Here is a 27,832-nt window from a genome sequence, read left to right as displayed (position 1 = left end):
TGTCAAGAGCCCCATTTCCCTCTTCAGACTGGGTCACCCCCTAAGAGTCACTACTCCAAAAACAGTATGTAAAACAAACAGGTAATTTCCCTGTTAAGGCTGACAGGCAGAAGTTTGTGGGAGTTAAAACCAATAACATGTAAAAGAAATAGTGTTACATTTACAAAAATAGCAATGTCTCACATATTATTAAAGAGATTGTTATGCAGTTTGAGAAATTGAAGGTTTAGCCAGTTTATTCACCAGTGCCTAATGCAGAAACGAACATGGTCTAAGTGCTTTTCCAGGTGCCTATGAGCCTCAGTGACATTGTCCTCACAAATGGAGGGTGACTTACAGGGGGGAGAAAGGAGGGAGAAAGGAAGACTCTGATTCAAACAGAATGCATAACTGGAAGACCAAGCCAGCAGAAGGGAATGAAACAAGAGCCTTACACATCAGATAATGTGTATGCTTCTGAATTTTCACTATGCCCCGGAGAGGAGTATTTCTTTTCAGCAAACCTACAGCTATTATCTAGGTAGGATAGTAAAGTTTCCAATTTAGAGCCAGATTTACCAACTCTGAGCCACATTTCTCTCATAATGTTATAAATCTAGGGAAAATCCGAAATAGATTAAGTGTATTTGGGATCTCAAAGAAACCCTTTTATAAAACTATTATATCTGTAGACTGAAACAACTGTTAATCCCCATAGGTGATTGGTTAAGGGAGATTTGAAAAGATACTCTTCTTAACTTGGTGTTTCTGTTATGGAGGAGGCAAGAATGAATAAATTCAAGGAAAGTCTCAGGTCAAGTGAAATTAAATAGTGGGAAGGTGTTGAGTAAGACCCAGGTAAGCTTTTGTGTCATTGACTCTCAGATAGGTAATAGTCTCCAGAGGGATCAGACAAGATCAACAATGTATGCAAGTATCAGCAGAAGATGACATTCACGTCTTTCAATGGACAGGAGGTCAGACTCTACTATGAGAAATATATGTAGCTGTCCTGTGGCACGGCATCAAAGTAATGTTTAGAGGATTCTATCAGGACATTGTAAGATATGGCTAATCAGTTAAAAAAGCAATTACCCCTGAACAATGATATTTATTCATTATTTGCTTTGAAAATGGTAATTAAACTCCTGTTTTGTGCCATGCACAGAGGTACTAGGGATGGTGCACAATTCAGGGCTGACCTCATGAAAATTTGTCGTATAAAATGGAATTAGCAAACTATCACCTGCAGACCAAATCCAGCTAGTAGCCTGATTTTGAAAATAAATTTGTATTGGAATGTAGCCACATTCACACATTTCTATACTGACTATGGTTGCATTCATGCTACAATGGCTAAGCTGACTAGTTGCAACAAAACTATATGGTCCACAAAGTCTAAAATATGTGTGATGTGACCTTTTACAGAAAACATTTGCTGGCCCCTAATCTAGGAGGAGACATCCACCGTGGACAACAGGTTTAAATGCAGGTGTACAATCTGTCAGTCAGTCATCCTCCAGCCCAAATACTCCTGGTAACTCCTAAATCAAAGGTAACTCATCATCACTATATACAATGCTATGAGCCATTAAGACAAAGTGTTTTCCAAATTGGTTTCCTATCCTGAAAAGTTGCCTCGGTGGCTTAAACAGAGGGTGAAAAGAACCTATGGGAGAGGTTAAACAAATAAAATATTCTAAAGAATAGAAGAGCAAAAATTACTATCAGTGCCATTATTTGTTAAGATACTTTTACCTTAGCAGGTTTGACTTTCATGGAAAATACTGATTCTTATACAGAAATTACACTTGCAGCTAGCATGTTCTGACCCCATTTTGAATGACATAAACATGAATGAAGAAGAGAGTAGCATCACATTATGTTGAAAAAATGTATTTATTAAAACAATTGAAATTATTCCATTTTACCATTAAACTCAATGGTCCTATCATTCAGTGGCCCCTACGAAAGATTAAAAATAATACTAATTTATTGATTATAATCATACATTATCTTCTCAGGGGAGAAAAATTTAACTGTCCTGTGATGCTGGCTTCAGGGAACAGCTCTGCTCATCCTGAATACTTTATCCTACTTGGGATCCCAGGACTCGAGAATTCCCAATTTTGGATTGCCTTTCCTCTCTGTGCCATGTATGTTGTGGCTATAATTGGCAATACCACTGTCCTCCATATAATCCGAATTGACCACACTCTGCATGAGCCCATGTACCTCTTTCTAGCCATGCTGGCTATCACTGACCTGGTCCTCTCGTCTTCCACCCAACCTAAAATGCTGGCTATACTCTGGTTTCATGCTCATGAGACTCAATACCATGCCTGCCTCATCCAGATGTTCTTCATCCATGCCTTTTCCTCTGTGGAGTCTGGGGTACTCATGGCTATGGCCTTGGACCGTTATGTGGCCATCTGCTTCCCACTCCGTCACTCAAGTGTCCTGACTCCAGCTGTAGTGGGTAAATTGGGAGCAGCTGTGATGATGAGAGCATTGCTGTTGGTGAGCCCCTTCTGCATTATGGTCTCCAGGATGCCCTTCTGCCCCAACCAGATCATTCCTCAGTCATACTGTGAGCACATGGCTGTGCTAAAGCTGGTGTGTGCAGATACTAGAGTAAATCGTGCATATGGGCTCTTTGTGGCCTTCTCTGTGGTTGGCTTTGATATGATTGTCATCAGTGTATCCTATGTGATGATTTTGAGAACTGTTCTGGGGTTGCCTTCTGGTCAATCCCAGGTCAAGGCTTTTGGCACATGTGCGTCCCATATCTGTGTCATCTTGGCTTTTTATATCCCAGCGCTCTTTACATTCCTCACCCACCGCTTTGGACATCATGTGCCTGGAGCAGTACATATCATGTTCGCTAATCTCTATCTCCTGGTACCTCCTATGCTCAACCCCATCATCTATGGAGTTAGAACCAAGCAGATAAAGGACAGGGTTATTCAAAGTTGTTGTGGAAAAGATCCCTGAGTCAAGGATCACAGCATCACAATCAAGCCAATCACCCACTGTGATCTGGGAACATAAACACAAAAAGAAAGTCTTCCAAGCCATCACATATAAGTACAGAGGTTAGTAAACCTCCAGAAGAAAAGAATCAATTTTCAGAATGCCCAGAACAGGAGCTCTCTGAGAGATGTGATTGCTGATCATAAATAATGAGATGATGAATGTTCATCAGCACAAGAAACCAGTAAGAACTTGTCGACCTATCAAATTAGTGAAGATTTGAAAACAATGCCATTTGCCACAGACTAATGTGAAAATTACTTTGACAGTGTCACTAGAAGTATAAGGTGGTATACCTTGTTAAAAAGATTAGAAATTTCCACCAAAACAGTTAACAAGTATGTGTACTTTGGAGCATCTTGGTGGCCCAGTTGAGTTCAGTGTCCAACTTTGGCTCAGGTTATGATCTCACAGCTGGTGAATTCGAGGCCCACATGGGGTCACTCCTCTCAGAACAGAGCCTGCTTTGGATCCTCTGTTTCCCTCTCTCTCTGCCTTTCCCTCTCTCTCTATCTCTCAAAAATAAACATTTAAAATAAAGAGTAGGTATACTTTCCCCATCTCATATCTCTATAAAAATAGAATTTGAGAAAAAAATAGTACAATGACATGTATAGATTATTTATAAAAACAAAAACAGAAAACATTCAAATATTGATCCATAAGACACAGATGAAGAATGAGCAATTGAATATCATGTATCATTTAATTAATGTGTTTGCACAAAGTATGTAAAGATGTAAAAAAAATGATCAAGATAGAATATTAAAGAAAAAAGAAAAATAACATTTCCCATAGGCTGATGCCAATTCTAAATAGAAATACATATGCATAGAAAAAGATTCTAGAGGCCTCAGAGCTCAGAGATCTCCCAGTCCGTCAGGCAACACAAGGAGAGAGATGGACAAACTCCTGATGAAATTAGGTCTCACTTTCTGTCTCTCCCCCTCCCTCTAAATGAGTATTCTGAGACCAAATCACAGTTTGTATGGTGGTGCTCCACACCAGCAAGCAATTCTCTGGACACCAACTGGGTATCCTACTATTCAGTTCAGGAGACAGCATCAGATTCTGCAACTTCAAGGTTCAATCTTGCAAGACTGCACATCCCACCTGACCTCTCACACTAATCATAACAACAGTTGTTACCTGTGCTTCTAACCTACTGAGTATAAATCAGAGTTTCCCTTGGCCTGCGTCTTGTGCACAATTAATTTGCTAGGGCAACTCATAGCACTCAGAGAAACATATTACTTACTAGATTACCAGTGTATTATAAGGACATAACTCAGGAGCAACCAGAGGGAGAAGATGCATAGCGCAAAGGATGGGGAAAGGGCACTGAACCTATATGCCTTTGCCAGGGGTACTATTGTGAGAAGTAAGGGAGATGATTCATTTTCAGAAATACCAAATAAAAACTGTGCTGTATAGTTAACAGTAGGTTTACAACCTATTGGAAATATGTTCAAACTCCCTCCACAGTGGAGTCTGAAACTCTTGGACACTCTACTTCCTGGTTCTTCTTCCCCTCTCCTTTTCAAGGGCTTATTTTTGTAGGCTTTGCAATGAGCATGCACCAAAAAACACAAGGAGGAGTGACTAAAAGTCTCTGCCTCACTTCAGGGAATGTACATTTGTTCCAATCACACTAGTTTTTGCCTTACATGGGCATAGGCAACACCTGGGTAGGGCTGAAACCTTTGTAGTACTTAGCCAATGAGGAACTAGGGGAGGGACTTGCACACTAGGAAATAAATTGTTTGCTATAACTGTCCCTAGTGTGCCTGTCCATCAGACACCTGCTCTTGCAAGAATGTTGATTAAAGCCTGGCTTCACTGTGTTCTGAGTCTCCACATCCCTCCTTTGTTTGGGTCGGTGGGCTTTTTCTCACACAATTCTCTCCACTCTTCAAGTATTCACCAACATTGAAGCTCTCAGAACCTTGTCCTTCTGGGTTTTTATGGAGGCTCCATTACATAGGCATGATTGACTGATGCAATCATTGGCCATTGGCAATTGGTTCAAACTCCAGCCCCTCTCTCCTCCCTGGAGGTCTATTGGAACTGAAAGTTCCCACTCTCCAATCACGTGGCTGGTTCCTCTGGCAAGTGGGCCCTATCCTTGTGTGGGGTCAGAATGTCATGTCATTGACATAATAAAAGACACCTTAATGGCTCTTATCACTTAGGAAAGTCCAAGAGTTTTAGGAGCTCTCTGCCAGAAAAGTAAACAAAGACCAAATATATATTTATTATTAATCATAACTGTCACACCCTCCTTTCTTCTATCCATTTTTTTGATTTTTCAAATTTATCTTAAATTTGAAAATATCTAAAACAGAAGAGTATTCAGATATGCCCATAGGCATCATGAAAACATAGTATCTTTCTTTAGATGCAATTGACTTTTATGAGCAGAAAAGGACAGGGATTAACATAGCATTTACTGTGATTCATTTCCATTTGGAGATTTAATATTTGAAGTGTTTATTATTCATTCTATATCTGGGCATGTGATTTATAAACACAGCCATCAGGAGAAACAGGATAACTCAATTTTTCTTTAATTGAGTTTAGGAAAAATATGTGTATTTATAACATATAATTAGTGTTTCTTGTTCAGACAATTTTCTGGTCACTCAGCTCTCATAGTTCCCAGCCTTCTCAAAAACAGCATGTTTATTACTTGCTTAGTCTCTTTAGAGGATAGTTTCCTTCCCCATCAGCAGTGATCCTCTGATGCCACCACCAGGGACTGGCGCCAACCCACTTCCTGTGTCTTTCCAAGATGGGAGGATTCTCAATTCTGGATCTGCTTCCTGTTCTAGATCAACTATGCTATGGTTGTGGTGAAACAACTCCCTTCTTTGATGTGGCCTGCACTGGCTACCTCTATGAACTATGTATTTCTTCCTAGCCCTTACAGCTTTCATAATAGAGGTCCTCTTGATGTGGTTTTGGAGTTGGGGGGGGGGGGGAATGGGGTGAGCAGGGATCTGGAGTGGAGGCCAGGAAAGAATTCTTGAGATGTCTTTGGTTCAAAACATTGAGTTTTTAAAAAATTATTTATTTAAGTTCAAGTTACTTACTATACAGTGTAGTACTGGTTTTAGGAGCAGAACCCAGTGATTCACCACTCACGTATAACACCCAGTGCTCATCCCAACAAGTGTCTTCCTTAATGCCCATCACCCATTAGCCCATCCCCCCCACCTACCTCCCCTCCAGCAACCCTCAGTTTGTTCTCTGTATTTTAGAATCTCTTATGAAATTTGCCTCCCTCTCTGTTTTTATCTTATTGTTCCTTCCCTTCCCCTATGTCCATCTGCTTTGTTTCTTAAATTCCACATATGAGTGAAATCATATGATATTCGTCTTTCTCTGATTGACTTATTTTTGCTTAGCATAATACATTACTTCCATCCACGTTGTTGCAAATGACAAGATTTCATTCTTTTTAATCACCAAATATTATTCCATTAAATATATATACCACATCTCTTTTTCCATTCATGAGTGGATGGACATTTGGGTTCTTTCCCTAATTTGGCTATTGTTGATAGAGCTGCTATAAACATTGGGTGCATGTGCTCCTTCGAATCAGTATTTTTGTAGCCTCTGGATAAATGCCTACTTGTGCAATTGTTGGGTCATAGGGTAAATTCTATGCAAAATGGTGATTTTCTTCAAGCACATGAATAGGACCCATGGACTGAAAGAGCTGCACTGGGATTGTGATTTTATGTTTGGGAGTTGAGGGAGTTAAGGAAAAAGAAAGGCTTCCAAAAGGACTTTCATGTGCCAATTTGGACTCATAAGATCCTGGAGGCCTTACTATTGTTGAGCTAAAGTTATTTTTTCTCTCTTGTAAGGCATTAACATTAAGACAAGACAGTTGGGAGTTTTTTGGAGGAATGTTATACTCTATCTCAAGTATTTGTCAAAGGGCCGCAGGTTATAAATAAATTTAATTTCGTCTACATTTTCTCCTTGCCTATGTTCCCCACATCATTATGGAGGAGAGGGTGATGTTAGGGCTCTAAGAAATTGAGTCTATGGGGTTCTGGAGATTTCTCTTTTCCTTGTAAATTATTAAGACAGTCATTTCTGTCTTAATTCCTCTGTCCTGAGGAATGTCACACATAACCCACCCTGGAAGGGTCACAGGTGGGGGGAGCAGCTCTTTCTGCTCATGGGTCCTGTCAACAGGCTATAATAAAAACACCCTTTTGCACGAAAAACATCTCAAGAATTCTTTCTTGACCATTCACTCTCAGACCCCACTCCAACTCACTTCATTTTGGCATCCAGCATGGGGCCTGAGTCTTCTCATCTGGACTCCAAGGCTCAATGAAAATTGGTGAGTAATCCCTCCTCTCTTCCTTTATTTTCATTTCAGAGGCTTTTGAAAGGAGTTGGTCTTCTTTGTTCTCACTTCTCTTCTCTCTGATAGAGTCCTGTGAGGGCAAAGTCATATCTTCCTCCCACGAACAGCAGGTAAAGATACAAATAAAGGAGCAGGAGAAGAGGTGACGAAGAACCAAGGAGGCAGAGAGGTGGAGAAACTGGAGTAGAAATTTGAAAGAGGAAATACTATCTCTTTTCTTCCTCTCTAGGCTTTGCAGAGTAAAGGGAGGGAGATGGAAATGAGAATGAATGAAGGGACAAAATATCCTGCAAAAACTCTCTAGAAGTTTGAAACACATATGAGTGTTCAAACTTTCCCCTGAAACTCAGAATCATGAAAGTGCTCATGGCCTTATTCACATTAAGATGGAGATACACCAAGGACAATTGCTAATAGCCAACAATACTTTGAGGAGAGTAAAATTACAGGGATTCAATAATTCAGTAACTAGGGGTGCCTGGGTGGTTAACTCAGTTAAGTGTCAACCTCGATTTCATTTCAGGTCATGATCTCAGGGTCATGAGATCAAGCCCCACATCAGAATCTTAGATGGACATTGAGCCTGCTTGGGATCCTCTCTCTCCATCTTCCTGTGTGTCTCCCCCGGGACTTGTGCGCGTGCTCTCTCTCTCTCTCTCTCTTAAAAAGAAATTCAGTAATTATGTTTAAAAATTTTTAATGCAATATTTTTATAAAATAAATTATTTGGGGGGTGGGCTAGTGGTGCCTGAATGGCTCAGTTGGTAAGCTACAGACTCAAGATTTTGGCTCAGGTCATGATCTCATGGTTTGTGAGTTCAAATCCCATGTGGTCTCTGCACTGACAGAACAGAGCCTCTTGGGATTCTCTGTCCTCCCCTCTCTCTCTCTCCCTCTCTCTCTCAAAATAAATAAATCAAGTTTAAAAAACATAAATAAAATAAAATAATTTGTATTCCATGATTCATAAAATATCAAAATTTTAAATAAAAAACAGTGCCATGCCAAGCTGTATTAGAGCAAAAGGAAAAAAAAATGTGCACTAGTACTTTTTATGGAAGATAAATTATTGTTACTATTTTAAATATGTACTTGGGGCCTGGCTGGCTCAGTTGGTTAAGTGACTGTCTACTCTTGGTTTCAGCTCAGGACATGATCTCACTGTTCATGAGTTCAAGCCCCACATTGGGCTCTGCAGTGGCAGTGTGGAGCCTGCTTGGTATTCTCTCTCTCTCCCTCTGTCTCTACCCCTACCCCACTCTCTCTCTCTCTCACTCAAAATAAATAATTAAACTTTAAAAATAAATAAATAAAGTAACTAAGTATGTAAGTACTTCTTTGCTTATGTCATTTCAAAAAGTTACCATGTTGGAAGTTTTCTTGTGAGTAAATGAGGATACTAAATAATTTTTATTTGACTTTAGATGAAATATAAATTTTAATTTATTCTATTTTGGTATTAATAAAATACTTAAATTGAAAATAATGGCGTGGTATTTAATATAATTACTTTTCAATGTCTCAAATATTTTAATGTGCAAGAAAACATTAAGTATCAAAAATACATAAAAATATGTACATAGGGGTGCATAGTTTGCATTTTGCTACAGGACACTGTTGCTTGGCACAGCTCTGGTCTTTAATGAGAATTTTGATATTCTGTTCATTACAGATTTTTGCATCAATTTTTATTTCTTAACACACTGCATAAAATGTTATTTATCTGATTGGTGGGTGAGTTTTTTATAGCACCCTTCTTTTATGCCCAAGAGAAATATGTTCCTTACCTCACCTTAGTTTCAGCCCTAATACTCATAACATGTGCAAAGTATGATATAGTAGGAAAAGTGACATCTTTGAGTCAGAAAGACTTGCCCTTTACTTGTATTTAATGAAGTAACTTAACCTAGCTAAACCTCTATTTATTTATATGTAAAATGCAGAAGATAGAACTACCTCTAAAGTAGCTGTTAAGACTACATGATGTAGAATAATTAAAACAAGTATTATGTCTCTGCCTGACAGAGAGTAGTTTTGACTCAGTGAAATGTATCATCGCAGGAACTTGCTGAAGTTGAGATGGAGACAAAGACAAAGGAGAAGGAGAAAGAGAGGACAATCAGAACAAGAATAAGAGCAGAAAAAGAACAAGAACAAGAACAAAAGAAGGAAGAAGAAGAACCTGGCACTTCTTTCTCTTCCATTACACCAAGTGTTTAATCTCTGACAGCTAAAAGAAACAGACAAAGAGAAAAATCTGCAAACAGAGATAACTCCAAAATTACAATGTCAGCCTGATCCCCAGGATAATAAAACCTTGACTATTTCCTCTAAACCTGGACTCTCTAACAAAAACAGTTGTAGTCAGATTTTTGTTATGCTAATGTATTAAAATAAACCATGACCTTTGTGAACATAATGATTGCAATTCACCATAAACAGATTGCTGTAAACTTGATACTCTTGGTGAATTTTTGTGTGATTTGTTTCCCTGTAAATGTATGTTGGATTTTGATTTGGTGAGGCATAGCTTCTGAAGTCTGACAGCTTTGAACTCTGCAAATAAAGCCTTACCCTCTGTTTTTAAATAATTGCTGTCAAGTCTTCATTTGACCTATCGTATACCAGGGAATGCTAAGAAATAATAAATAAGAGAATACCAGCAAGGCTCTACACAGGGAGTGAGAGGAAGTTCTGCATAGGCTTAACTGTTTGGGCTAAGTGAGGACTTTCCAGCTTCACAAAGGGGAATTTACTAACAAAAAATACATGCATACTGATAAGCTCATACTCCTGTAATCTCAACAACACACACTTTTGTGCATCCATTCAAATACGCTGCCTTTGCTTATGTGTATACAGAGGAGAGAGGCAAGTTAGGGGTTAATGTTTCCAGTTTTATTCTCTAATCTCAGAGGAAGCCAGTATATGAGGCAGTGGGTTCCAAGAGGAGGGAAAGAATTAATGCTTGGGGAAGAGAGGGGCCATACTTTACAGGTCTTTAAACAGGTCTTAATCTACAGTCTCTGTGAAAAGCTGAGTCACAGAGGAGTCAGTTAAGCTGCTTATGGTCAGAGATAAAGCAGAGCTCAAGGTGAGTGGTCGGTCCCCTGTGCCTCAGTCATCTCTGCCCTTCCCAAAGAACAGTAGGACTCACAGAGGCTCTAAGAAGCTGAAAGATAAGGCAATACACTTTGAAGGATGGCATGACTCATGGAGGCTCCAGGTCAAGAGATCCATGACTGTTGGATTTCTTTCTGAGATGGGGAGATAATTCGCTGCTCACATTATGTCCTCCAGGAAAATTCTAGAAAAGTAGGAAGCTTGCCTCATAGGACGCTGGATCTGAACTCTGCCTTCCTCTAGCATTCTTGTTCCATGCCTTAGTTTTAGATACCCCAAAGTGACAGAATAGTCTAAATTTCCCTGCAGCTATTCCTTAGCAAGATCTCAGCCCGTTTTTCCTCTACCCTTTCAGGCTTGAGCAACTTGGTTAAACTGATGGACATAACTATTTCCACATAATGAGTGGAGTAATGGAAGCTAACAGAGGTAATGGCATCAGCACTGGATTCAAACCTATACTCACAGATGAAAGCTGAGCTCCATTAGTGTCAGAACAGAATCCTTGAACCAAAAGCTATGCCAAGTTCTTACAAATTAGATTGTATTCTGGAGAAAAGAAAAATTGAATCTGAATTTCATTGTATGATCATCTTAGGTATTATGTTGGAAAAGATGACTTAATTTCTTCTTTCAGTATGCACTATGCTCACAAGAGGTGTAGCACATAAGGGCAGGGACAGGGACATATTTAAAAGCAGGGAAAGGGGGAGAAATTTTGAGCAAGAAGGGAAATTACATTGCTCTTCCTTTTCCTACTCTTTAGGAAATGCAAATTTCCATCCCTCAACCCAGCAGCAAATTGATAACCTGTGTCTCCCCCACAGAATTACTATTGAAAACCTCATACACTGCACAAAATGATACAAGACTAGTTAACTCCCTGTCCACTCCATATGACTTGTAACCTTAACTCTGTACATGTTGGGTTCATAAGTCTGAGGGGGAAAAAAGACTAAGGAAATGCTGATAGTGAGGACACCAGATTCCATGGGAATGTAAGTGCAGAAAAGAACGAGAGACACCTGTCAAGAGGCCCCATCTGCTATCTCAGACTTGGGTCCCTGGTCACCACCAAGAAGAGTCACCACTCCAAATGGAGTATGTAAAATATGTATGTTCGCCATGAAGGCTGATGGGCAGAAGTGTGTGAGAGTTAAAAACAATAACATGTAAAGGCATATAGTGTTATATTTATAAAAACAGCAATGTCTATCATAATTAATTAGAATAGCATACCTTTTGTTAAAGTGTAGTTTTCGCCAGTATCTTTACCAGTGCCCAGTGCAGGAATGAAGATGGTCTAAGTGCTTTTCCAGGTGCCTATGAGCCTCGGTGACTTCATCCTCACAAATGGAGGCTGACTTACAGAGCACAGAAAAGAAGGAGAAAGGAAGACTCTGATTCAAACAGAATATTTCACTGGAAGACCAAGCCAGGCTGAAAGGGATGAAACAGAGCCTTAGACACTAGACAATGTGTGTGTTTCTTAATTTTTTACTGTGGCTTGGATAGGAGCATTTGGTTTGAGCAAACCTATAGCTATTGTCTAGGTAGAATAGTAAAGTTTCCAATTTAGAGTAAGATTTATAAGTTCTGAGTCCCATTTCTCTCATAATGTTATAAATCTAGTGAAAATCAGAGAGTTTAGTCTATTTGGGATCTCAAAGAAACCCTTGTTAGGAGCCACTAAGTCTGGTTGAATGAAACATTTCTTAGTCCCCAGATATAAATGATTAAGGGAAATCTGAAAAGATATTCTTCATCTCTGGGTGTTACTGTTATGGAGGAGAAAGAATGAATGTGTTCAAGAAAAGGCTCAGGTCAAGTGAGATTAAAAAGTGGAAAGGTGTTAAGAACCAGGTAAGCTTTTGTGTCATTGACTCTCAGGTAGGTCATAGTCACCAGAGAGACCAGACAAGAACAACCATGTATGCAAGTATCAGCAGAAGATGACATTCACGTCTTTCAATGGACAGGAGGTCAGACTCTAGTGTGAGAAATAGATATAGCTGTCTTGTGACATGGCATCAAAGTAGTGTTTAGAAGGTTCTGTCAAGACATTTTAAGAATGGCTAATTGGTTGAAAAGTCCATTGCCCTTGAACAATGACACATATTTCTTGTTTGCTTCAGCAAATATTTATTAAATCCCTGTTCTATGCCAAATACAGAGGTGCTCATGTTGGTGCACTCTTCAGGGCTGATATCATGAAAATTTATCATATAGGAGAAGAATTAGTAAACTACCACCTGAAGACCAAATCCAGCTTCTAGTCTGTTTTAAAAATGAAATTGTATTGGAATGTAGCCACACTCACAAATGTCTGTATTGACTGTGGCTGCTTTCATGCTACAATCGCTAAACTGACTAGTTGCAACAGAGAATGTATGGCCCATGAAGACTAAAATATGTGTGATCTATCTGACCTTTTACAGAAAACAGTTGCTGGCCCCTAATCTAGGAGGAGACATCCACTATAGATAACAGGTTTAATTTCAGGTGTACAATCTGTCAGTCTGTCATCCTCCAGCCCAAATTCTCCTGGTAACTCCTAGAGTCAAAGATAACTCATCATCACTACATACATTGTTATGAGCCCTCAGCCAAAATGTTTTCCAAATTGGTTTCCAACCCTGAAAAGTTGCCTAACTGGCTTAAACAAAGGGCTGAAAAGGACCTTGGGAAAGGTAAAACATATCAGTTCATTCTAAAGAATAGAAGTGCAAGAATTACTATTAGTGACGTTATTTGTCAAGATAGTCTTCCCTTGGCAGATTCTACTTTCAAGAAAAATATTAATTCTTATACAGAAATTACAATTGCAGCTATCATGTTCTGACCCCATTTGAATGACATAAACATGAATGAAGAATAAAGTGTAGCATTACTTTAAGTTGCAAAAATGTACTTATTAAAATAGTTGAAATTATTCCAGCTTACCATTAAACATTATTGCCCTATTATTTAACTGCCTCTTCCAAAAGATTATAAATAATAATGATAATTTATTATTATCATCTATAGATAGTACCTTACCTTCTCAGGGGAGAACAAATTAACCATCCTGTGATGTTGGCTTCAGGGAACCACTCATCTTATCCTGTGTCCTTCATCCTACTTGGGATCCCAGGACTCGAGAATTCCCAATTTTGGATTGCCTTTCCTCTGTGTGCCATGTATGTTGTGGCTATAATTGGCAATACCACTGTCCTCCATATAATCCGAATTGACCACACTCTGCATGAGCCCATGTACCTCTTTCTAGCCATGCTGGCTATCACTGACCTGGTCCTCTCGTCTTCCACCCAACCTAAAATGCTGGCTATACTCTGGTTTCATGCTCATGAGACTCAATACCATGCCTGCCTCATCCAGGTGTTCTTCATCCATGCCTTTTCCTCTGTGGAGTCTGGGGTACTCATGGCTATGGCCTTGGACCGTTATATGGCCATCTGCTTCCCACTCCGTCACTCAAGTGTCCTGACCCCAGCTGTAGTGGGTAAATTGGGAGCAGCTGTGATGACGAGAGCATTGCTGTTGGTGAGCCCCTTCTGCATTATGGTCTCCAGGATGCCCTTCTGCCCCAACCAGATCATTCCCCAGCCATACTGTGAACACATGGCTGTGCTAAAGCTGGTGTGTGCAGATACTAGAGTAAATCGTGCATATGGGCTCTTTGTGGCCTTCTCTGTGGTTGGCTTTGATATGATTGTCATCAGTGTATCCTATGTGATGATTTTGAGAACTGTTCTGGGGTTGCCTTCTGGTCAAGCCCAGCTCAAGGCTTTTGGCACATGTGCATCCCATATCTGTGTCATCTTGGCTTTATATATCCCTGCCCTCTTCACTTTTCTCACCCACCGCTTTGGACATCATGTGCCCCGAGCAGTACATATCATGTTTGCCAATCTCTATCTCCTGGTACCTCCTATGCTCAACCCCATCATCTATGGAGTTAGAACCAAGCAGATCAGGAACAGGGTTATTCAAGGTTGTTGTGGAAAAGATCCCTGAGCCAAGGGTCATGGCAACATAGCCAACCCACGCCCCACCCCCCACACTGATCCAGGAACATATAGATGCAGATAGTTTGCCAGGCCAGCACAAAGTCTTTTCTGTGAACAAAAGGTCCAGAGGTTAGCAACCTTCTAGAGGAAAAGGACCATTTTTTAGAATGCCCATAAAAGCTCTCTGGGAAATGTGATTGATCATTAATCCTGAGTTGACCAATGCCCATCAACACAATAAAATATTAAAATAATAAAAAATATGTCCACCTATCAAATTAGTGAAGATTTAAAAAGAATGCCATCTTCCACAGATCACAAAGTTGAAAATACTTTTAAACTGTCAGTAGAAGTATAAGTTGGTATACCTTGTTTAAAAGGTGATTACAAACTTCCACCAAAACAGGGGCACATGCAGGTTCAGTCAGTTGAGCATTCACCTCTTGAATTTGGCTCAGGTCATAATTTCATGATTCCTAGGATCCAGTCCCACGTATGGCTCCATGCTGACAGTGCAGAGCCTGTTTGGAATTCTCTCTCTCCCTCTCTGTGCCCTTACCCCCCTCACACATGTGATCTCTCTCTCTTTCTCTCTCTCTCAAAAATAAATAAATAAATAAATAAATAAACAAACAAACTTAAAAATTGTTTTCCCACCAAAACAGTTAAAAAGTACATATTTTTCCTCACATGGATTCTCTTTTATAAAAATAGAATTTGAGGATCACCTGGGTGGCTCAGCTGGTTAAGCCTCCAGCTTTTGATTTCAGCTCAGGTCATGATCTCACAGTTCATGAGATAGAGCCCACATCAGGCTCTGCACTGACAGCACAGAGCCTGCTTGGGATTCTCTCTCTCCCTGCTCTTTCTCTGTCCCTCCCTGCTCTCTCTCTCTCCCTGTCAGAATAAATGAATAAACATTTTTTTAAAAAATAGGATTTTATTTTATAAGTAAAAAAAATGTATAGATTCATTATTTATAAAACAAAAAAAGAGGAAAACATTCATATATTGATCTATAAGACCCAGATGAAGACAGAGCAATTGAATATCATATATCATTTAACTAATGTATTTGCAAAGAGTATGTAAAGATGTAAAAAAAAATGGACAAGATAGAATATTAAAGAAAAAATAAAAATAACATTTGCCCATAGGGGTAATACCAGTTCTGAAAAGAAATACATAAGCATAGAAAGATACTCTGGAAATTAATCCAAATACTAATAATAGCAACTCAGAGGAGTGAGAGATTTATGACATTCTAATTTTCTTTCTGCATTTTAATGTATTTAAAAAATTTTTTAATGTTTATTTATTTTTGAGAGACACAGAGACAGAGAGACAGAGTGTGAGCAGGGAAGGGGCAGACAGAAAGGGAGACACAGAATCTGAAGCAGGCTCCAGGTTCTGAGCTGTCAGCACAGAGCCCTACGTGGGGCTCGAATTCACCAACTGCGAGATCATGACCTGAGCCAAAGTCAGAGGCTTAACCAACTGAACCACCTAAGTGCCCCAAATTATTTTTTAAAATTATCCTTGGTTGATGAGATTTAATTTAGTATGAGAAAAAGGTAATTGAAACAACAACAAAAGTGTACAGAAAAGGTTAATTCAGTGCCAAACCCTAGGGGAATGGAGGGGACAATCTAAAAAGATGAAGGACTCCTGAATAGGATAACTTCCCGAAAAGCTTGAAAATCCAGATATGAAATTGGTGCCAGAATCACAACTTTCAGAGACCAGTAACCATGAGTATTAGGTATGCTGAGTGTTGGTCTTTCCTTACAAAAATTTCCTATTCCCAGATGACAATGGATTTTCAGAATGAAGAAGTTGTGGAAAAGAATGAAAAAGATTTTCTTCTGAGGATAACTATATTTATGGGAATGAGAAAGTCACAAAGAGTTTTAGTAATTGTAAATATTTAATCTCCTTTTAAACTGAAATTTCAAGTTATTTTAGAAAAATGCATTTTGCTTACTTTTTCTTAGTCTTTCAGCTTTATAGAGTATACTTATAAAATAGGTATACATATTTATTTATACATCAATATATACATTTATATGAGTTTGGATATATGCATGCATACATAATACCATCACACAAACAAGGTAAAAAACATCCAATACAATTGTCGCATTGGTCTTTTTATCATCCTGCACACTCTCCCATCAAACATTCCAACAGTGAAGAGGGTCTAGGAACTCAGGCTTTTATGATACGAAAACCAACATCAGTTGAAAGTACTTTAAGAAGAATCAGAAACATGTTTGCTTCCCCCAGAAGAAACACTATTAGAGACTAAAAGTGTCCCCAGAAATGAATAGGTATTCTGAAGGAGCATTTTCATGATTCCCAAATTTTAGGGTTGTCAAGGGATTGTGATACTGTTATCAGCAAATCAGTTAGTGATTGTGAGTGCCTCTTCCTCTTTTTAAAATCAGCTTTGTTGTTGTATAACTTGTGACAATAAAATGTAAGTATTTTAACACACAGTTTGAAGAGTACTGACACATATAAATGCCTCTGTAGCTACCAGCCCAATTAACACATAGAACATTTCCATCACTTCAGAAAAGTTTCTCTTGCCTCTCTGGAGTCAATCACCACCTCTGTACCCAAACCAGGAAAACTCTGATCTGATTTCATTCACTATAGATTAATTTCTCTCTCACTAAAACTTTCATAAATGAAATAATAAATAATACATTCTTTCGAGTCTGGTATCTTTCATTCAGTATAAATATTTTCAGATTCAGTCATAATGTTGCATTTTTTATAAGTAATCCATTTCCTATTATTGTTAAGTAGTATATTCTGTTTTTTCAACATACCAGTTTTTACCTTTTTCCAATGCTTCTGTCCTTTCTATTCTTCCTCGAAATACATTCACTTCTTTTTTTTTAACTTTTTTTTTTACTTGTATTAAGTTTTCAGAGACAGAAAGAGCGCGTGAATGGGGGAAGGGCAGAGAGAGAGGGAGACACAGAATCGGAAGCAGGCTCCAGGCTCTGAGCTATCAGCACAGAGCCTGACGTGGGGCTTGAACTCATGAATCGTGAGATGATAACCTGAGTTGAAGTCGGACGCTTAACTGACTGAGCCACCCAGGTACCCCTCACTTCTTTTTTTTTTTAATATTTTTAAATTTATTTTTTATACAAAAATATCTCGTTTTGAGAGAGAGAGAGAAGGAGAGGGGCAGAGAGAGAGGAAGACAGAGGATCCAAAGCAGGCTCTGTGCAGACAGCAGAGACTGATGCAAGACTCGAACTCACTAACCGTGAGATCATGACCTGACCCAAAGTCGGATACTGAACCTCCTGAGCTACTCAGGCACTCCTCAAATATATTCACTTCTTATCTGTTTTAGTGCTTTGACCTAAATCTTCCCACTTCCTCCAGCTGTCATTTTCTAGAATATTCTATCTTCCTCTCAACACCGTTTAGATCTCAACTAATACCACTTTCTCAGTGAGGTATTTCTTAACTCACATACTTCAACATATCTTACGTATCAACTTACATATCATCAATTTTCTTTCAACACAAATATGTTATTTCCAACTTATTCACCATCTGTTCCTCTTACTTGAATATAAAATTATACATAATTATTCACTATTCTTTCCCAAACTTAGCTGACTATAAAAAAAAAACAACAACAACAACCAACCTACTTGCATGAATGAATGATTAAATTTTTACATGTGCCTGCTACCATCCTCACAACAATTCCACTCCTGGCCACAAGATGGCATTGGCAGGTCCATTTTTGCCTCCCTCCAAAATGGGATACCAGACATTTCAGTCCTAAGGCCTCCTTTCATTATTCCCATGGAAACTTTGAAGGTTGTTATCTGTCTGATAAGATACCTTTGACAGATAAATAACAATTTGTCCCTCACTCACTTCTTTTTATTTACAAATATAAAATATGTGGAACATTTTACATTTCTCTTCAAGAAATACCTATGAAGTGATTATGTTACACCAAATATTATTCTATGAGAGGATGGGACTACCATAGAGACAGGAGAAAATGGCAATCAGAGAACCTAGTTAGTATGAAACGATCAAATGAAGCACACTGAATTCCAGCTCCAGTAGAAAACCTACTTACTTAAACTGTGCAGCTCTATCATGACTAGAAGTACCCTTAAGTATCATGAATCAGTGAAAATAGAAGATTGCCTTCATTACAACCTGAAGAACCAGTGGGTCCAGGATATCAAATCTGTAACTAACTCCAGGCACCTTTACTCATTTCCAAAAACTATCAAGTGAGTACTTTGAGCAAGAGACTTGATTTCCCATTTGTACATGGGCAGAGTCATCCCAGTGCCTTTCTTCTTTCAGCACACACCTCTAAGGTGACCTAATGGCTAAGAGAAGCCAGTCAGAACTTAACAAAAGCAGGTCAGCTTCTCCTGGTTTTTAAACATTATTCAGGGCTGAGATCTGCTGTCTGAGCTCAGTTCTACAGTAACTTCAAGAGGAGAATAATGCATCATCAGTATTGTCTACTCTGCACGGAGCCAAACAGTGTTATTAGTATGATGTATTTCATGCTCAAAGTCAACAAGCATTTCTTCACCACTTACTATGTGCCAGTACTGTGTTTAGTGCTGGGGTTATGAACATAACAAGTTCATAGTTCATCCTAAAATCCCCTCCTCCAACCTCTTCCAGCACCTGCTACAATCTACAGTCATCACCCTCACTCACTTATACCCTGATGACCTGACTATGGATTTATTATTGATTCTCTGCTACATCTGTTATGCCTGAGCTCACTAACTAATCTTACTCTATCTTTGAGGCTAGAGCTCAGAAAGCAGAAGAAGAAGAAAGGCCCAAGGAGGTACGATGCCTCACTTAGCAGAGCCTTGTCCTTATCCCCAATCCCAGATAAACCTGGAGTCTCACTCAGTCTTTGATTTCCAGTTCTCAATGTGTGTATCTTAGATATGGACCATCATGGAAGAGTTTTGGGATTCACTAATCTCTAGAAGCCCTAGTTACCAGCCATGTTATTTCTTTTGGTTTTTTTTTTTAAGTTTATTTATTTATTTTGAGAGAGAGAGAGAGAGAGAACTTGAGAGGGGAAGAAAGAGAGGAAGAGAAATAATCCCAAGCAGGTTCTATGCTGCCAGTACAGAGCTCCATGTGGGACTAGATATTGACCTGAGCTGAAATCAAGAGTCAGTCTTTTCATGTGCCTGTTGGCCATCTGGATGTCTTCTTTAGAGAAGTGTCTATTCATATCTTCTGCCCATTTCTTCACTGGATTATTTGTTTTTCAGATGTGGAGTTTGGTGAGTTCTTTATAGAGTTTATATACTAGCCCTTCGTCCGATATGTCATTTGCAAATATCTTTTCCCATTCTGTCAGTTGCCTTTTCGTTTTGTTGATTGTTTCCTTTGCAGTGAAGAAGATTTTTACCTTCATGAGGTCCCAATAGTTTATTTTTACTTTTAATTCCCTTGCCTTTGGAGATGTGTCAAGTAACAAATTGCCGTGGCTGGGTCGGAGAGGTTTTTGCTGCTTTCTTCTCTAGGGTTTTCATGGTGTCCTGTCTCACATGCAGGTCCTTCATCCATTTTGAGTTTATTTTTGTGAATGGTGTAAGAAAGTGGTCTAGTTTCATTCTTCTGCATGTTGCCATCCAGTTCTCCCAGCACCATTTGTTAAACAGACTGTCTTTTCCATTGGATACTCTTTCCTGCTTTGTCAAAGATTAGTTGGCCATACTTTTGTGGGTCCAATTCTGGAGTCTCTATTCTTTTCCATTGGTCTATGCATCTGTTTTTGTGCCAATATCATGATGATTACAGTTTTGTAGTAGAGGCTAAAGTCTATGACCCAGCAATAGCACTGCTAGGAATTTACCTAAGGGATACAGGAGTGTTGATGCATAGGGGCACTTGTACCCTAATGTTTATAGCAGCACTTCCAACAATAGCCAAATTATGGAAAGAGCCTAAATGTCCATCAACTGATGAATGGATAAAGAAATTGTGGTTTATATACACAATGGAATACTGCATGGCAATGAGAAAGAATGAAATATGGCCTTTTGTAGCAACATGGATATAAGCAACATGGAAATAAGTCATACAGAGAAACACAGATACCATATGTTTTCACACTTATGTGGATCCTGAGAAACTTATCAGAAGACCATGGGGGAGAGGAAGAAAAAAGAAAAGAGGTTAGAGAGGGAGGGAGCCAAAACATAAGAGACTCTTAAAAACTGAGAACAAACTGAGGGTTGATGGGGGATGGGAGGGAGGAGAGGGTGGGTACTGGGTATTGAGGAGAGCACCTGTTGGGATGAACACTGGGTGTTGTATGGAACCAATTTGATGGGGCGCCTGGGTGGTACAGTCGGTTGGGCGTCCGACTTCAGCCAGGTCACGATCTCGCAGTCCGTGAGTTCGAGCCCCGCATCGGGCTCTGGGCTGATGGCTCAGAGCCTGGAGCCTGTTTCCAATTCTGTGTCTCCCTCTTTCTCTCTTCCCCTCCCCCGTTCATGCTCTGTCTCTCTCTGTCCCAAAAATAAATAAACGTTGGAACCAACTTGACAATAAATTTCATATTAAAAAAAAACTGGAAATCTATTCATCACAGACATTTTCCAGAAAGTGAATATTAAAAAGAGAATTCCTGTCCTGTATATACATGGAATTCTATAACATTCAAAAGAAAAATCAAACAAGCCAATGAAAACTGGGGAAAAGTCTGGAACAGTCTTATAAGAAACTATATTCAAAGTGCCATTGGGGTGCCTGGGTGGTGCAGTCAGTTAAGCATCCGACTTCAGCCAGGTCACGATCTCGCGGTCCGTGAGTTCGAGCCCCGCGTCAGGCTCTGGGCTGATGGCTCAGAGCCTGGAGCCTGTTTCCGATTCTGTGTCTCCCTCTCTCTCTGCCCCTCCCTCATTCATGCTCTGTCTCTCTCTGTCTCAAAAATAAATAAACGTTAAAAAAAATTTTTTTAAAGAAATTAGAAAAAAATACAAAAAAGCAAAAAACATTTGAGAGTATCTCAAAGTTGACCCAGCAATTTAGTTCCTAGAATATTAACCAGCAGATATGTATACATGTGTGCTCTGAAAGGCATAATAATGTTTATAGAAGCATAATTATTTATAACGAAAACCTGAAAACAAAGAAAGTATATAAGAAAGGAAAAATTGATTAACTTTTGCTATGTTCATATAATTAAAAGAATTAAAAACAATTAACAACTGTCATACACAATGTGAAAAAATCTCATATGATAATGTCAAAGGAGCCAAAAACAGAAGTATACATACTGTATTATTCAATTTATATATTTTATTATATTATAAATGCAAATTATAGGGAAAACCAATTTAGGATGTTGAGGGTCAGGATGGTAGTTACTTTGGTTGTAAGAGGAGAGGACAGTTATCAGGATGGGCTAGAAGAGAATATGTAGTAAGAATCAGAATTAACAAACTACAGCCTAAAAGCCAAATCTGGCCTACCACCTGTTTTTATAAATGAAGTTCAATTTGAAGAGAGTTACACCAAATAAGAATGGACTATAGATATTTCCATGCTACAGCATCAAAATTGCATAGTTAAGACAGAATACTATATGGCCTGAAAAAGCCTAAAATATTTACTATCCATTCCTTATAGAAAAGAAAAAAACCTGCTGGCCTCTATTCTATACCATTACCTGGCCTGCAATTATATGTGATGAATCAGTGAGCAGTACACTCACATGCATACCTTGCTGAATGCATGTTACTGTCTTTATAACAAGTTTATTTACAACTCAGAAAGCCATTATTTGCTTCCTATGATGTATCCAGATGTGTTCTGGGTGTTTTGTGTAATGCATAAACCATAAAAAGCACAATCATTTTCCTCAATAACCTCAAAACTTCCATAGTCATGACATATCACTCAGGGAATAAGTAAATGTCACTTGGTATGTTAGTGTTTTCATGCTCATTAGCAACCCCAAGATAGTAGAGCAGTGGAAAAACAACTGAAACAGATTGCTTTAGACCTTCAATAGAAATTACCTATTGCCACATAACAATTACCACAAATGTTGTGTCTTCAAAAAGCTCAAAACATTTATCTCACAATTTCAGTAAATCAGGAGTCTGGGTACAGCTTAGCTGAGTCTGCAAGACTGTAATCAAGGTATAATCAGGGCCATGATCTCACTTGATGCTCAAATGGGGAAGGATATGCATTCAAGATCACATGGGTGTTGGCAGGATTCCATTAGTTCCCTGTGGCCTATTAGATTGAGGGATTCAGTTTCTTGCTGGCTGTTGCTAAAGGAAGCCACATTTGGTTCCTAGCTGGTTGGTGGCTACAGATGGCCCTCAGTTCTTTGCCATGTGCCAAAGCACCATGCTGTCATTTCATCAGAGCCACATTTTAGGTAACATAACCATGAAAGTAATATCCTATCACCTCTGCTATTACTCCATTGGTTAGAAGCAAGTCACAGATCCTACCCATATTCAAGGGCAAAGGATTACACTAGAGTTCAAGGAGGCAGGGATAATCAGGGTTGATTTTATTATTTTATAGTCTGGCCACCACAGAAAGATTTGGATGGAAACTGTAGTTATATTGTAACCTCTATGAAGGCAACAATGGTAAAACTTTGAATTTTTCTCACTGACTCATAAAATTTTGTGCTATGATTTGCTCATATTTCATTTTTTGTGTTTGAAGTATCAGTCCAGACACTTGAGGGGTTCCACACAGAGTTATAGCACTTGAATTGAACCCCCCAGACTTCCTGGAATTAAGAGTTCTTAAACAAGGAAGCATAGAAATAATAGCCAAATGGAATTTAAAGAAAAATAGCTAAATATAGAAGAGATTACTGATTTTATTGATGTCTAGGTAAACGTAAGACTGTTCTTGCCTGTGTGGGACTTCTCTATAAAGGAGAAACATACTGTTCATATCTGGGTCTTCTTTTTTCCCAGGAATCTAGAATTGCTGGGCCTACAGGTACCTGGATGGCTCAGTCGGTTAAGCATCTGACTTTGGCTCAGTTCATGATCTCACAGTTCGTGAGTTCAAGCCTCGCATCAGGCTCTGTATTGACAGCTCAGAGCCTGGAGCCTGCTTCAGATTCTGTGTCTCCTCTCTCTGCCCCTCACCTGCTCTCTCTCTCTCTCAAAAATAAATAAACATGAAAAAAAAATTTAATGAATTAGAATTGATAGGACTAAAAAGTAACCTGCTTCCATAATGCAACTGTCCACATTGACAACAATGGTCACACTCCCCGAGGAGTCTTAGGCCCCTGAACTTAATACCACAGGAAAACAGCAAGTATGAGAGCAAGAACACATGCACATGAGAACTCATTCACCCACAGTGACTCAACTACTAGCTTAAGAAGTCCCAATCTATATGTGAAGAGCTGACCCATTTCTTGGGGAAAAGCTAGTGAGTGTCTGGGCAGAGAAGGTTTGGGAGTGGATATATCATCCTCCCGATGTGTCAATGCAAAAATGTAAGGATAGGGGCCTGGAAACTGGGGGGATATGTTCTCTCCTAATTGTCACTATAATTGTTATTCCAATGAACACTGGTTTGCTGTACTGTCTTCCCAGCATACTGATAATCCTTAATCCATAACATGCATCCCTCTATTCCACAGGGCCTAGAACACTGTCTAAACTCTCCATTTATATGGATAATTACATGTTTTGCATTTAATCCCTGTGGATTACTAGTCACTTGAGTTAGTGGCTAAAATCCTTCTGAGATTATACAGCATTGTCCTGTATTTACAGATGGAGACAGAAGATTTCAGTTTTCCTCTGAATATGGCCTCAGGGAGATGCACATTTCACCAATGGCCCCACAGATCAAACCCACTTTGGTATAAAGTCCATGGCTCCAGAACTGTATCTCGTTCTCTCTCTGAGAGTGAAGACAAAGAAGGCTCCTCTTTCCACGTTGAGCTGGTAAGAAGGTAGAAAAAGGTGTCCATTGTGTTGAATTTACACTTTGTTGCCTATTCACAAATATTCATATGAACTTTCAGAAAAGTCAGGTAACACTAGGACTCATCTTGTCTTAAGGGATCCACATACCACACAGATATCTGATTCCTACTAGCTGATAGATAAAAATTACAATTTTTCACAGACTGAATGGAAACCTTGAGAACTAGAGTTTAAAAAGGAACCACAGAAAGTACCTAAAAGGAATTGTAACATATATGCTTATTATGGGGTATTTACTCTCAGATAATAAACTTTACCTAGTATTGTTAAAAGCTTGATTGAAAAGTATTAACATTACAACAACTACCATTGGTATTATTTGATTCAAGTCTTCCTAGAATTGATTTTAACAATTCAACAATTAAATGTATTGCTTTCAAAATTATGGTAAACATTTTAATTGAACAAGATTTTATAATATTTATAACATTTCTGTGTGTATTGATTCAACTGTCTCCTCTATTCCCTGTAACATCTATTTAAATCCTCTATCATGTCCTCAAACTAGCCTCGATCACTCCACACGCTTTGAACAGCAGCAAATTTCCCCCTAATAATTCATAAGGAAAAAAAGTAGGCACTGGTTAGAAACAAAAGGAAATTCTGACATACTTTATAACACAGATGACTCTTCAGGTTATTACACTAAGTGAAATAAACCAGTCACTGAAGGACAAATACTGTGTGATTCCACTTATATGAGATGTTAAGAGTAGTGAGAACTCTACATAGATAATTGGGGAAAGAGGACTGAGTGTTTAATGGGTATACAGTTCAGTTTTACAAGAAGAAAAGAGTTATGGAGATGGATGGTGATAATGCTTGTACAATATTATGAATGTATTTAATACCACTGAAATGTACACTTAAAAATGCTAACAATGGTAAATTTTATATTAGATTTATTTGACCACAATTTTAAAAAAAGGAAAAAAAAAATCCCAAACAGGCACTGCCTCATAATTCCCTCACATGACCCTCCATCAATCTACTCTTTTGCCACTTATTCTAGAGGGTCAATGGAAATGGTGATCCTTATCTTTCTGAGGGTTAATTACTGTTATGCTCTGTATTCAATCACCTACTACTTTCTTACTGAGTTTTCTATACCAATTAATCCCTATTGTTCTATGTTTTCAATCTCTCACTATCTTCTATATCTGTAGCCTCAGTTTATAAATATATATATTTCTCTAAGTTTGTCTAATCTTGTAGAAATCTTCCATCCACCTCTGGTCTTCTTTAGTGATGGCCTATTTCTCCACTTGCCTTCACTGATGACTTCCCGAAATAATTTACCTGTGCCTCTACTACTCATTTTTCCATTCATTCAAGACACTGTAGCAGCTTCTCAGCTGTCATCCCTAGACTCAACTGTTTTTTCTAGGGTCACTATGCTCCTTGGGTGCATTTGAAATTTTTAATCCTTAGAAGATTTGACCACTTAAGCACTTTGACATTGTTGTTCATGTAACACCCAGTCATATCATCATCTCTCTTGGTTTGAATGGTTCCTGTAAAGCGTCTAGCCTTGCTTTAGTGTATATAGTCCTTTCCAGTAACTTCTATGGAGTTGGTCTTCATTGGTTTTCTTTTGTAAATCTACCCTCTGAGGTTGTTCACCCACACTGTTGGATTGAAATGGCACTTATATAATGATAACTTCCAACTGGAAATTATCAGCAAAAATCTGGAGACTTTTGCCTGGAAATTGATACCCATGTGGGTACTGGAGAGCCACGGATATCTTTAGGTGGGCTTCTCTTAGTCATTTAATATACAACCTATTCAAAATGGAATGCATTGAATTATATTATCTATTATATAGTAATTATCCATCCATAGAATCTTATGAACTAAAATCCTGTCAGGATAGCAAATAATTATCATCATAAATTAGACATATTTTCTTTGAATTTAAGAGTATATATACTTAAAATAGAGTTTGATTTAGAGTTTTGTCAATGATAGAGTATTTATCTATGACCTATATAGCTCTCCTTAAGCAGAAGAAAATTTATCTAGAAATTTTTGTGTGACAATGTAATTTATTATTCCTATAGGATGTGAGCATTGTGAGGACAGCATGCTACGAATCCAGGAAAACATGCAGATCTTAAGTAACTTGACATCTAAATTTCCAACCTTCTTATTGACTGGAATTCCTGGCCTAGAGTCTGTCCATGCGTGGATTTCTATCCCCTTCTGCTGTCTCTATGCCATTGCCCTCTCTGGGAACAGCATGATCCTGTTTGTCATCATTACCCAGCAGAGTCTCCATGAACCCATGTACTATTTCCTCTCTATGCTTTCAGCTGCTGACTTGGGGTTGGCCATTTCTACAATGTCAACAACATTAGGTATCCTCTGGTTTGATGCAACAGAAGTCAATCTAGATACCTGCATTATCCAGATGTTTTTTCTTCATGGATTTACATTCATAGAATCTGGGGTGCTGGTGGCTATGGCTTTTGACCGCTATGTGGCCATCTGTGATCCTCTGAGGTATACTACTATTCTCACTAATTCCAGAATAATTCAGATGAGCTTGTTAATGATTATACGTAGTGTAGTATTAATAGTACCACTACTTTTGCTCCTTAAGCCTCTCTATTTCTGTAGAGAAAATGTCCTTTCCCACTCCTACTGCTACCACCCAGATGTGATTAAATTAGCATGTTCAGATACTCAGGCCAACAGCATCTGTGGATTAATTGATCTCATCCTGACCACAGGAGTAGATACACCATGCATTATCCTGTCATATATCTTGATCATTCGCTGTGTGCTCAGTATTGCCTCCCCTGAAGAACGCCATAAGGTCTTCAGCACTTGTGTGTCCCACATTGGAGCAGTCGCTATTTTCTACATCCCCATGATGAGCCTATCCTTGGTGCATCGCTATGGTCCATCAGCCCCCAAAGTGGTCCATTCGATGATGGCTAATATATACCTGCTTTTTCCTCCAGTGCTCAACCCCATCATCTATAGTGTAAAAACAAAACAGATTCGCAAAGCTATACTCAGTCTTCTCCTTGCAAAACAAACAGAGCTGTTTGTTTGAGAAAAACCTGAAAAAAGTGACTTTCACTGTAGAAAAGTAGTCCTGGTAAGTTACTGTCTATCAGATTTTTTTTTGTCATTTTATTCCTTAATCAACAAATATTTAGAGAGTGGCTTTGTGTTTTCAGTCATAAATATGTCACATCCCAAGAATTTTATAGTCCAAAAGGGAAACATGAAAATCATTGATAATGAAATAA

General features: G+C 38.7%; 4 protein-coding genes across 4 annotated transcripts in view; 3 read left to right on the top strand and 1 right to left on the bottom strand.

Moving 5' to 3' along the window:
• The window catches only part of LOC125177121 (olfactory receptor 51H1-like), a 307,668-nt gene that overhangs the window by 117,723 nt on the left and 162,113 nt on the right, over positions 1-27,832 (bottom strand). The gene's annotated exons all lie outside the window — the stretch shown is intronic.
• Positions 2,029-2,973, top strand: LOC125177123 (olfactory receptor 52R1-like). The gene has a single exon (XM_047879196.1). It carries the CDS (start codon positions 2,029-2,031, stop codon positions 2,971-2,973), a length of 945 nt encoding a protein of 314 aa, XP_047735152.1.
• Positions 13,589-14,542, top strand: LOC125177127 (olfactory receptor 52R1-like). Its single transcript, XM_047879200.1, has one exon. The coding sequence runs from the start codon at positions 13,598-13,600 to the stop codon at positions 14,540-14,542; it is 945 nt and encodes a 314-aa protein (XP_047735156.1). The 5' UTR covers positions 13,589-13,597.
• On the top strand, positions 26,656-27,673 carry LOC125146472 (olfactory receptor 51F1-like). Its single transcript, XM_047823210.1, is given in 2 exon segments — positions 26,656-27,587; positions 27,589-27,673. Coding segments are annotated over 2 exon segments (1,017 nt in total).

Source organism: Prionailurus viverrinus, chromosome D1 (assembly GCF_022837055.1).
Source record: "Prionailurus viverrinus isolate Anna chromosome D1, UM_Priviv_1.0, whole genome shotgun sequence".
NCBI lineage: Eukaryota > Metazoa > Chordata > Mammalia > Carnivora > Felidae > Prionailurus > Prionailurus viverrinus.
Note: the sequence above shows the minus strand (reverse complement) of the source record. Positions and strands in the feature narration are given on the sequence as shown.